The following is a 13,509-nucleotide window of genomic DNA, read 5'->3' on the forward strand; positions in this document are numbered from 1 at the left end:
TCCATACATTATCAGAGGTCTCACGTATTGTTACCTTTTAAAGTGATCATTTGTTAGCCAGTATTACCTAATGAGGCATCAAAATGCCATCTGTTGTGTAGGTAACAGCAGAACACCACTACCCATGTAATGAGTATGGCTGAAGACCTTATCACATTTTATGGCTAACGGACTTGAGAAAATGTTATATATACCTTCGTCATAGTCTTTATGAACCTTAAAAATTAGAAACAAGGACTGTGAGCTAGATTATTTAATCCTGGATATCTTTAAAACTCTAAAATTTGCTGGCTATTAAATATGTCTATTGTTATACCTGTAACATACACACTATTTTTAATGGATCTTTACTCATTGCCACTGTCTAGCTGGAAGGGGATAGTAGCTTATTAACAGTATCAAACAACAGAGTAGCTATTTTTAATTTCCTACCTTCTCCCTCCCATCATGCACGGGCCCACACCCACCCCCACACACCCACCTCCCTCCCCCACAACACACCAGATACATCTGGATACAAATACTTCTGCCTCCAGTGATGGAACTGTGAACAAATCACTGGTTTTATTTATTCATAAAATTAGTATTATAACACCTAACTTGTAGAGTTGTTGTTATAAATAAATAATAAAGTATATCTCATATATTTAGCAGGTGATTAATAAATAACAGTGATTATTATTATTATTGTGTGTGAAAGCTTCACTGTTCTTTTCTTAAATTTATTTTGTTTCCCTTAACTCAGGAGGAAAGCTTTATTGTTTTTAATTAATTTTTAAATACAGATCTAATATCTAATCAGTGCAGAATGATTTAGTTTTTCCATGTCTTTTTTTTTTTTTAATTCTTTATTTAAATTCAATTTAGGTAACCTATATTGTATCACTAGTTTCAGGAGTAGAGTTTAGTGACTCATCAGTTGCATATAGCACCCAGTACTCATTACATCACGTGCCCTCCTTAATGCCCATCATCCAATTATCCCTTCCCCCAACCCACCTCCCCACCAGCAACCCTCAGTTTGTTCCCTAGAGTTCAGTGCTTCTTAGAGTTTGCCTCCCTATTTTCATCTTATTTTATTTTTCCTTCCCTTCCCCTATGTTCATCTGTTTTGTTTACTTTTTCAATTTTTAAGGGATTTGCCCATGTTGTTTAAATTTCCAAATTCATTGGCATAATCTTGTTCATAATCTATTTTCATTATTTTTTATGTCTGTAGGAATCAATACTTATAATTTGTGTTTTCTCAATTTAGTTATTGATCAGAATTGCTAGGTGTGTGTCAGTTTATTATTCTTTATAAGGAACCAGCTTTGGCTATGATGATTCTCTCTTTTATATGCATTTTTTGTATGTCACTGTTTTGTACTCTGTTTACTTTTTACTTTATTCTGTTAGAGTTTAATTTCTTGATATTATATCAAGTAAAATGTCAGTCTTTCTCTTTTTACCCCAGCTGTATTGAAGTATAAATGATGAATGAAATTACATACATTTAAATTGAAGTGTACAATGCAATGATTTTTGATATACAAATACGTTATGAAGTGATTATCACAATCAGGGTATTTAATATACCTGTCACCTCACATAGCTAACCATTTTGGGGGGGAAGGAGCTTAAAATGCCTAAGATTGGGGCCCCTGGTGGCTCAGTGGGTTAAGCCTCTACCTTCTGCTCAGGTCGTGATCTCATGGTCCTGAGATCCAGCCCTGCATCGGGGGGTCTCTGCTCAGCAGGGAGCCTGTTCCCCCTCTCTCTCTGTCTGCCTCTCTGCCTACTTGTGACCTCTCTCTCTCTGTCAAATAAATAAATAAAATCTTTTAAAAAAACATTAAAAAATTAAAATGCCCAAGATCTACTGTCTTAGCAAACTACAAATATCCAGTACAGTATTAACTAGTCACCATATTGTACATTAGATGTGTAGAACACTGAAGTCTTGTGTGCTTTGACCAGCACCCCTCCCCCCGTTTCCCACACACCCCCAATTCCTGGTACCACCATTCACTTTTCATTTCTAACAGTTTTTGACTTTTCCTTTTTTCTTTTAGATTATACATATATGTTGTCACAAATGACATGATTTCCTTCTTTCTCATGGCCAAGTAATATTCCATTATATATAAACCCACATACACATACATATATAGACATAAATGTATATACATATATATGTAATGGAATAGTACTATATATATTTTTATATATGGTATATATATAAATATACTACATTGTCTTTATCCACTCATCTAACCACTAACACCAGGGTTGTTTTCATATCTTGGGTATTGTGAATATTGGGGCAGTGAACATGGGAGTGCAGATATCTCTTTGAGATACTGCTTTTATTTATTTATTCATTTATTTATTTATTTTTGGATGTTGAATCAGTAGTGGGATTGCTGGATCATATGTTAGCTCTATTTTTAATTTTTTGAGGAACCTCCATACTGTTTTCCATGTGGTTGCACCAATTTACATTCACTCCACCAGTGTACAAGGTTTCCCTTTTCTCACACCCTAGCAAGCACTAGTCTCCAGTCTTTTCAAGAAAAGATGTACTAATATATGTGAGCTGGTATCTTATTGTGGTTTTGATTGCATTACTGTGATTAATGATGTTGAACACCTTTTCATATACCTATCTGCCGTTTGTACCTCTTGGAAAACTGTGTACCCAGGTCTTTGCCAATGTTTTAATTGTATTATTTGGATTCTTTTTTGCTATTAAGTTGTCTGGATTCCTTGTACACTTTGGATATTTACACCTTCACAGATATGTGGTTTGCAAAAAAAAAATGTCTTTTCCTATTCCATAGGTAGATCCTTTGATATTTGTGATATTGTGATTTATGAGAAATATATATTTGGTTATTCAAATGAACAAAATGTATTTTTCATATATACTTAGTCTTAATCCACTGGTTCCTGGTTCTCAGCTCCTGAAGTCTTTGAATTCCCTATGATAATAACGATGAAAGTATCCTATGTTATGCTAATACAGTGACTTTGGGAAAGCACTAGGTAACCCAAGGATGGGGACTGGTTGCCAGGGGAACCAACCTGTATAAGAGGGTTAGAATTTACAGTCCCACCTAAAAGAGGAGCTGAAGGTTGAATCAGTTGTCAGTGATCGGTGACCACTCCATAAAAACCCAAAAGGATTGGGTTCAGAAAGCTTCTAGGTTGGTGAACATGTGGAGAAGGGGCAGAGTGGCTAAAGGGAAAAGAACCAGAAAGCTCTGCTCCTTTTCCCACACTTTGCCCTGTGCACCTCTTCCAACTGACTGGCTGTTCCTGAATTATGCTTTTATAATAACTTGAAAATTTAGTCAATAAATAAGTTTCATAAGTTCTGGGAGACATTTTGGCAAACAGCAAATTAATTTGAACACAAGGAGGGTATCAAAGAGGGGGTAATCTCTGATTTTTAGCTGCTTTAGGTAATAGCTGATTTTGAGGAAGGGGTTGTGGGAACTGCCAATCTATAGCTGGTTGTTCAGAAAAACACGTTAACAACTCAGGCTTGTGACTAGCATCTGAAGGGGAGAGAGTGCATTTTTTTTTAAGATTTTTAAATTTATTTATTTGACAGAGAGAGAGCAAGAGAGGGAGCACAAGCAGGGGGAGTGGAAAAGGGAGAAGCAAACTTCCTGCAGAACAGGGAGCCTGATGCAGGGCTCTATTCCAGGACCCTGGGATCATGACCCGAGCAGATGCTTAAGGACTAAGCCACCCAGGTGCCCAGAGGTAATGCATTCTTATGGGACAGTGCCCTTAACCTCTGGAATCTGATGCCTTGAGTAGATAGTGGTCAGAATTGATTTGAATTCTGAGACAGTCTACTGGTGCCAAAAGAATTGCTTGTTGTTAGGGGGAAGTCCACTTCCCCTGCAGACACACATACATGTTAAAATTGGGTACGAAACCAAAAATAATTTTGATGGCTTCCTTTGTGAAGAAACTTTTTAGTTTGATGTAAAGATTCATTGCAATTCCTATCAAAATCCCAATGGCATTTTTCACAAAAATAGAAAAAAAATCTTAAAATTCATACGACCATGAAAGACCATAAACAGCCAAACCAGTGTTGAGAAAGGATAAAGCTGGAGGCATCATACTTCTGATTTCAAACTATATTACAAAGCTCTAGTAACCCAAACAGTATGGTACTAACATAAAAAAAGATTTATAGATCAATGTAACAGAATAAGAAGTCCAGAAGTAAAGCTGTGCATCTATGGGTCAGTTAATTTCCAACAAAGGAGCCAAGAACATACAATGGGGCAAGGATGGTCTTGTCAATAAATGGTGTTGGGGGGGCACCTGGGTGGCTCAGTGGGTTGAGCCTCTGCCTTCGGCTCAGGTCATGATCGCAGGGTCCTGGGATCGAGTCCCGCATCAGGCTCTCTGCTCAGTGGGGAGCCTGCTTCCCCCCTCTCTCTCTGCCTGCTTCTCTGCCTACTTGTGATCTCTCTGTGTCAAATAAATAAATAAAATATTTAAAAAAATAATAAATGGTGTTGGGAAAACTGCATATCCACATGAAAAAGAATGAAAGTGGATCCTCATCTTATATCACTCACAAAATTTAACCCTAAATGAATTAAAGACTTAAATATGAGGCTTAAAACTGTAAGAAAGAAACTCCTAGAAAAAAACAGGGGGGAAACTCCTTAATGTTGGTCTTGGCGATGATTTTTTTGGATATGATAACAAAAGCAAAATTAATATGTGTGGGACATAAAAATAATGATGATTATGATTCTAACCTAATGTTTTACAAAAGATGTAGAAAATCCAAAGGTCAGAAGCTTCAAAATACAATACTCTGGGCTTTTCCTCAGGAATGAGGGAATTTAACTCCAAGGAGGTTCACACATATAGGAAAGTCCTTGAATCCAACTGTTTACTTAGTGAGTGTAATAAGATGAGAAACTGCTTGAATCTGCCTGAAATTCCCCTCCAGATAAGAAAAATACCACATTATTTCTCAATTATGAGGAAATGATACAAGACTTCAAAGTGACTTGTTCTTAGGAATGTTAAGATTCAGTATAGAATACCAGGAAACTTTTTAAAAACTGCAGCTCTGTGGTTACTTTTCCCAAAATGTTATTTGACATAATCTGCCATGCTGAATTTAAGTGCATTTGACAGGCTTGAATGTTCTGTTCGTTCATAATGTGATTCTCCAAGATTTGCCCATGACAGATTGGAAAGTGTAGAGTATCTAACTGTAATCTGAAAATAAGAGTTGACTCAGAGAAGATTTCAAAATGGGCAGAGTATTTCAAAGTAATAAAATCTGAGAGAAGTTGCATTGCATGATAAAACCATTCCTTAACACCTCATTTAATTGGTTCCAGTTAAAGCTTCATATTTAGTTCTTAGCACTTGGTAAATATTGTTAGTCCCATGTCCCATGCTCACCATTAAATGATAAGAGAAAGGGAAATCATATTTTAAGGTACATCTAATTTACTTATATGCAATTGGTGTTTTCCACATGAGTGTTACCCATATTGCATTATGGACATTATTAGTGGTATGGGAGAGATTTTAGGTGGTATTTGGACTCTTTTTTTTTTTTTTTCAATTAATACTTGCGTGGCGGGCGTGGGAATAACCAACATATCAAACACATTTACCAAATAAGTATAAGGTTATCTTTTAAACCGAAATTATTTGAGTTAAAAATTGCATCAGTGAAGAAAAATATCAAGTAAGTAATGGTATAGATTGTGTGCCAATATGGTAAAACTGGTGGAAATCATGTACAAATGACTGAAGCTCAGGAAACATATTACACAGTGGTTTAATTCAACAAGTACATACAGATAGATGACTCAAAGGAACTTGTACATCTGAGGTCCATTGAAATGTTGTGGTGACAATAGTCAAATAGAAATCTAAATAACATTATATAATTGAATACACCGCGTGAAAGCTAGAAAGAATAGCAGCTTCTGGATCAAATACATATTCTACAAACCTCTTTAGACAAGAGCCATATGCTTCCTAATGTTCAGTCATCCTAGGTTCCAACATTTTTGTTAGTTTGTATAATATATACTTGTTTACTAATAGGAATTTGGGGGTAGCACCCCACCTGCTTCATTCTGAGAAACATTTCAGAGGAAAACAGACACAACAGTCAGATTACAAAACATTATTTTAGAAATGGACGTGTGAAAAACTGACTTAGAGTGGAGAAGACACTGCAATATTGAATGAGTACTGTTAGTTTTTTAATCTGTCACTACCTTAAATATTACAAGTAGAAGTAAAATAAAAATTCAAGTCTCAGTAGCCTGATGGTACTGTGCATCTTTCTTTCTCTGTGAGCAACCTTGTCACCTGTCCAAGAAGCTTTGAGTGTTCTGGTTAGTTGAGTACATCGTGAGATACCCCACTTCATCTTGTCTTCTTTGGGGACAAGGATGATATATTTGTCATTATAGGACTATTATACAGGGTTTAGGAGCTACCCAATAAGTGGGTTAGGATTTTCAGAGATAGACACTTAGAATAAATACACAGAACACTGAGCAAGTACGTAAGGAAAAGCTCGTGGGGCAGCACTAATCTCTTATGTGTATGTGACTTGAAGGGAATAACAGTGAGCTAAGAAATCTCACTGGGACAGAGAGCCTTTTGGGGGATGGTAAAATACAGGGCTGATTATTTCAGGAAAGCTTAACACACAACATTCAGACATTACTTTCTGTGGTCATTGACATTTTCTTGCTGAAATGGCAACCAGAGGCTGTTTGATAGACCTTATACAGAAGAGAACAGTGCTTCATGTAAATAATAGTAATTGCTTACTTGTACTCTATTCTTTCTTTTATTTCCCACGTTAAAATTCTGAGGAGATAGAAGATAAATCTCCTCCTGGACCCCCCCCCCCAAATGAGTAATCTCACACACCTTCTTTTGAATTTCTAAAAATACGTGATTTGTTACCCTGCCTTCCAGTACCAGAAATACACTAAGCATGAAACAGAACTGGGAATGTGACTCTCCCTGAGCAATCATAGGAAAGTAATTTATTAGCATTTACCTTAAGAGGCCTGAGGGTCACTGAGAAGAGACAAAAATCACAACTGTACCTTGAAGTGTGACCAGGGGAGGAGCTGAAGGTTTTGTTGCAGTAAGCAGCCCGAGCCCCTGGCGGGATGCCTTACTACATTAATTTTCCAAATCCTTTGGGTGGGTCACAATTGCACTCCAACATCCTGCCTGCAAATGCTAAATAAATACCAAGTTCACGTCAGACTAGAGAACCAACGTACTAACTAATGTCATTGAAAGAATTAGAATCCTTAAATTATTTTCAGTCGATAATTCACATGCAAAATAACTGAAGTTGGCACACACTGAAGAATATTTATCCTCTGTGCTAATGTTTGGTGGGGAATAGCCAGGGTGGTCAAATGTTCCTTCTCCTAGGAATAATTCAAATCAGTGTAGATTATGTCTACTATAATAGAACAGTTTTCATTTCAGCCGTAGGAGGTGGGGCAGGGATTGGTCTTCACAATAGTAAGAGATGTTAAGATGATATGGTAAGAGCTTCATTCCTTACAGAGAGTGGTTAAGACTTAACAAATGCAGAACCTTCAGTGTATAGAGATCAATAAAATTTGCATATGATTTTCAAAAAGAAATAAGGTTTATGGGGCGCCTGGGTGGCTCAGTGGGTTAAGCCTCTGCCTTCAGCTCAGGTCATGATCTCAGGGTCCTGGGATCGAGTCCCGCATTGGGCTCTCTGCTAGGCAGGGAGCCTGCTTCCTCCTCTCTCTCTGCTTGCCTCTCTGCCTACTTGTGATCTCTGTCAAATAAATAAATAAAATCTAAAAAAAAAAAAAAAGAAGAAGGTTTAGCAAACATTGTGCAAGGAACAGCCTTAGTACATGTAGCCACTTATCCAGCAGTAATATATTAGATTTTTCAGTTTAAACATTCCAGCGTGATCTGATGCAGCGATGCCTGCTACACTCTGTTTAATTTCCAAGAGGCAGTTTGCGTATCTACAACCTAATTCGAAGCGTGACATTTCATTAAATAGGCTCAGAATAACAACTACTAAGCCCTCAAGTTCTCTTAACTACGCTTCTAATGAGAAAGTTTAGTATCAGTGTGGGACTTTGAGAAAATCACCTTTTTGTCGAAGGGGAAACATGTCAGTTGCAAAGGTGGTCAGGGAATCTTACCCTGAATAACACAGACACCTCATTTCCCAGAGGAGGAAATAGTTTTATAAGTTTGGAGAGGCCTGTCTGCTTGGCTGGTTTACAATCCTGGTCCCTGGCGCTGGTCTGTCTGCCCCTTTGCTTTGTAAATTTCAGCAATTGACGCTGCCTGGCTGGTTGCTGCCTTTTTTTTTTTTTTTTTTTTTTTTTTTTTTTTTTGCCTCTCTCACTTCCCTGCGATGTTTTGAACTGCCTTCCTACAGACGTCACACAGCCCTTGAGGAATAGTTTCTGCCTGGCGAGATTGAATGATAGTTCTCATTCACAAAGGCTTGGAGTCAGATTCTAAGCAGGGACACAGTGGAAATTGCATTCGCAGGTAAAGCACAGGGCCCCGCTGAAGTGTGGAGGGCTCTGTTCTCTCGCTGACTTCTTGGCTCTCCAGAGAAGAGTGTTTTCTTGTGGTCGCCCTGAAATGGAACTTCCCTGACAGCTCTCTGGTGTTCAGTAACTTGCAGTCATTTTCTTTCCCTTTCACTCTACCTGAGTACTTTGAGAGTGTTGGAAACCTTTAAGAGAGATTTGCAGAAAAGACAAGATCAAGTGGCTCTTTCACTGTGTTGGTTTTCCTTGTGACCAGATGAAGAATAGATTCAAAATTCAGTTCCTCCCTTGGCAATGCAAAACATAAAAGAAACTGTTCACTTCTGAACAGCCTGGTACTGGAGTAAATTCAGCATGAAAGAGGAAAGAGCTCCTGTGTCTTAGAAGCTTCCTTATGTTCTGGACTGGGGGCCTGAGCTGGACTCCGGGAAATTTGGATTTCTTCAAGCAGCCTCCCTTGGAAATGGAGTATATTTAAAATCATCTTTGTAGAAAGCCAGCTGAAATGTATTAATCAAAATACTTGAAGACATTTTTCTTTTTCCTTTGTTTTTCTTCTTTTTTTTCCCCCTTTTTTTCCCCAAAATGAGCATTATTATGAAGCCAAGATCCCGGTCTACAAGTTCCTTAAGGACTACAGAGGCAGCTTGGTAATGTGCCTTTCTCTCGTGCTTCTCCCCTTCTTTCCTTTTAAAATTGATGTAATACTTGAGTCTTTAGTAATTGCTGATGAGGTTCAAGAGTTACGTGGGATGTTAAGGCTTTGTAGGAAAGCACAGTATTGGGAACACTCTTATTGTCTATTTTGTGTTCATTTTTGTCTGTTCTAAAAACAGGGGTGCTCACATTTTTTAACTCCATGTGGACTGCAGCGATTCATTTGATGATAATTTTTAGGAAGAAAAGAAACTTGCATATATGTTGGGAGTTTCGAAGAAAACGTCATTTTTCACTGTCGATTTGGTCTTGTTTTCTCATGTTTCTTGCCTGCTACAAGCAGGCTGGTAGTTGGCAGTCTTTATCATTGTGTTCAGAGGATATCTTGGATTTTAGCACAGATACAGATGCATTAGAGAAATTAATAATTTTATGTATCTTTAATCATATGACTAACCTGAATTTAACTATGTGCCTAAGTGTATATCAGGTTGCCAATCATTCAGTCATCTTCTATGTTTTATTTTATTAATAATGTTCCCCGGTCATGTTGGTTTGGTAACTTTAGTGTTTTCAGTCTAATGAAAAATATGTGTTTAAGATTATAAAAATTATTAATTCAGCCTAAAAACAAGTATATAGGTAAAGAGACAGTAAAAATGAATTGCTTGATATTCAATACTTTATGAAACACAGGAATAAAGCAAGTGTTTAATTTCTTAAAAAGTATCTTAATTTAAATTTATTCTAATATTTTAATCTACTATTTTCCCCAATTTGATTTGATATGCTTATAAGCAAATAGCCCTTAAGGGATAGTTCCCAATAAAGTGACTTCTGTGTCTAGATTAGTTATTGACAGAATACTTTTCAGAGGTTAATCTTATTTTGTTTATCTTAGCGCTTGATTATAAAAAAAAAATAAGCCTAGCTCTTTGAAATGGAAATAACTATGCTTCACATAGGGGAAATAAAAGCAATAATCGAGGATGGGTGGTTAGGGATAGGATAGAAGTAGGCAGACAAAATCTACTATGTATTATTATATCAGCAGTCAAACACACATGCAAATATTCATATTTCTGTAAGGAAGTCAGCCCACTTTTATATGGTTGGGTTATCAGTTGTTGTTATTGTCCTAGTGTTTCATAGGGGCCTAGAGTTAAGTCCCTTCAGTAGTATTTCTTTGTTTTAAAACTATAGATGCAGGTTTTCTCTTATGTCACTTGTGATTCCTCTTAAAAGAATATATGTAAAAAAAAAAATTGTTTTAAAGAATATATCCAATAAGTTCCTCCTTGAGCTTATTTAAAGAAAAGTTCGCATCTGCAAATTAATTTGTACAGTTCTTTTATGCCAAATAATGAATGCTGGGACATACTTATAGTCCTTTTATTAATTACCATAGCTAATATAAATTGCTGTCCAAAATAAATGGGTAATCAGAATTTATTAAATACATGCTTTTTATTCATCTGTGATCTCTATCTTTCCTATATGAAAACTAATCTGATACTTGAATAAATAGTATTTAATTAACCCATTCCCCTTTCTGCCTAAACTTCCAGGAGACTTAATTTTAAATTGCAGTTTCAATGGGTAATGATTGGTTCATTTGAGGTGTCTAGTAACATTGACATTCTTTACTCCTCTGAGGCTGATAGTGTATTTTTTTCCACAACTACTCTATTATTCTAAATTCTATAAGTTATTTTTCATAAATAAATATGGAGATAGTTCAAAATATATTTTTAAAAATATTAACTTGTGAATGTGTGTATTGTTCCATTTAAGTTTAAAAATTTTGCATGGTGTTGGGGTCAGAATGGTTTTTATGTAAGAAATAAATGTCTCTTTATACTAAATGATTGCTAGATTTAACAGCACACTAGGGATACCTTCCCAGTTATTAATCTTACATCTGACTTATTGATATCACAACTGCTTAAGTACACCACTGCTGCCTCTAAATCATTTGGCCTAAGGTTGTAAGTGCTATAATTATAGTGTTAACATTTTATTATCCCTTTTATCAATTCAAATACTGTATATATACCTTTGTTTATAGTTATATATAGTGAAATTTACATAGATTATAGATTAGGTATAGAGAGGAAATATATATGTATATAGATGCATATGTATATTTACTTAACTAAAAAAAAATAGCAGCATCTTTCTCTCGGTACCTCTGCACATACAGGTCCCAGAGGGCTCTGTGGGACAATGTCTTCTCCTTACCAACTTTTCTGTGGTAATTTCTAAATCACACCACCCCCCACCCTACACCTCCTTTCCTTTTCAAATGCCATGAGGACTTCATGCTCTTAACACTTGACTTCCCATAGGAGAGACCTCCTGATTTGCCATTAATCCCTATTTCAGATGATTTTATTTCATTCTGGACATCTGAGTACTTTGTTCTTGGGGACCCATCTTTTGGCATTATCATCTTCATTTTGCTTTTCTAAATCTATTTTATTCTATTCATAGATTTACTCTAAATCTATTTTCTGTTCCATTGGCCTGCTTTCTCCAAAACAGGAACTACTTTCCCCTCAGACACCTCCAAGCCAAATCCTACCTTTGGAAGTTTGCTAACTGCCGCAGAATCCAGTGTTTCAGATTATTTTTCCTTTATTTTTTCCTCTTTGTTTCTCTCCAACCAGTACCAGAAAAAGCAATCCATACCAGCTTGTGGTTTACAGCCCCGATTAAATCCCTGTGAGAGAGTCACATTTTTGAAAGGGATTTCATACAAACTCCTAATGATAGCATGTATCTTTCCTTTTAATCCATATACTTAGGAGAAAAGCCTCACAGTTAAAATTTTATGAATTTTGAAAAATTAAAATTAATCTTGAAATCAATTTGTTTCCTTATAGTTCCAGGTGTCAGAAATATAGAATATTATATAGAGACGCCTGGGTGGCTCAGTTCGTTGGGTGACTGCCTTCAGCTCCAGTCGTGGTCCTGGAGTCCCGGGAGCGAGTCCTACATTAGGCTCCCTGGTTGGTGAGGAGTGTGCTTCTCCCTCTGTCCCTCCCTCTTCTCATGCTCTCTCTCTCTCTCTCTCATTTTCTCTCAAATAAATAAATAAAATCTAAAAAAAAAAAAAGAAATATAGAATATTATATAATAAGAATAAATACTAGGTTGTTTCTATTTATTCAGCTTGTAGTTATTGAGTACTTAGTATGCACCAGGTTTTTGTAGAATACGATTATGTTATTTATCCTTTAGCATTCCTTTAAAAATATGTATGCATGCGTGAAGTTGAACAAACTTAATATATGTATTTTTTTATACTCACAAAGTTAATAAAATTAGCAAGCTCATTGATTGGGGCATTGTTTGCCTTTCTGGCTATTTCAATAACAATAGTCTACCTTTAAATTCTATATAAGAAAGCAGTGACAGAGTTACATTTCCATAAATATTCTAATTGTTCAGGTCGTAAATTCAATTTTAATCAGCAATTAAATATTATAATAATACTATATTATCATAGCATTTTATCATTCACAAACCTATCCCAGAGATACTTTTCATTAATTAAGACTTATGTAATTCAGTTTAAATAAAAAATGATTAACCTTCCAAATATAAATATAAAGAGAATTTTGGCTTGTAAAACTGGATTTTGTTCCTTTCTGCTATCGGGTGTCCATTATTTGGCATATACTTGCTATATTTAAGATTGTCCATTGTGTATACTGGGGATAAAAGAGATGCTGCTGTCTAAAATGTAACTGGGTTTTTTTAATAAAGCGAATTTTGAAACAGATTAATGAATATGTAAAAATTATACTTAGGATTGTAGACAGACAGTCTTGAAGGCTCTTCCAAAGCCTTTTGTAGTAGTTGCTTAACTGTGAGGGTAAAACTGACAGGACGGGAGGTAAGGGAGAATTTCTGTTCTTGTCACTGTACTTCAATATTGTATGAGTGTTTTCGTCAAGCAAGTATTATACCTTGAAGTTTAAATAGATTCAAAATAGAACTACCATGTGCGATAGTGAGCTCATCTTTTTGTGTGTAGATGTCTACACATCTGGTAAACAACAATGTGCTCAATGTCCAAAATATGGGGAATAAGTGTTTCAATACCGAGCAGATTCAATTTTCTGAATAATGTTGCTGCTCAGATCAGTAAGTGATCAATAAATTGATTTTTTTCCTATCAACTCTCTTCTCCTAAGGTAAAAATTCAGGCTGACTGAGAACTCTTATACTGACCTCACGATCCTAGTAAAAAGCTTTGACT

General features: G+C 36.0%; 1 protein-coding gene across 4 annotated transcripts in view; it reads left to right on the forward strand.

The window, feature by feature from the left end:
* Window positions 1–13,509, forward strand: part of PDE4D (phosphodiesterase 4D) — a gene marked incomplete at its 5' end in the record, with an annotated part of 1,452,651 nt that overhangs the window by 1,163,834 nt on the left and 275,308 nt on the right. The window contains one exon of one of the 4 annotated variants that reach the window (XM_080803362.1): window positions 9,171–9,235. The exons of the other annotated variants lie outside the window; for them this stretch is intronic. Within the exon in view, the coding sequence (XP_080659488.1) occupies window positions 9,171–9,235 (65 nt within the window). Of the gene's footprint in view, window positions 1–9,170; window positions 9,236–13,509 lie in introns of those variants that run through there. 4 annotated transcript variants of the gene reach the window in all.

The sequence above is a fragment of the Martes martes genome (genome assembly GCF_963455335.1).
Source record: "Martes martes genome assembly, chromosome: 5".
NCBI classification, from domain to species: Eukaryota; Metazoa; Chordata; class Mammalia; order Carnivora; family Mustelidae; genus Martes; species Martes martes.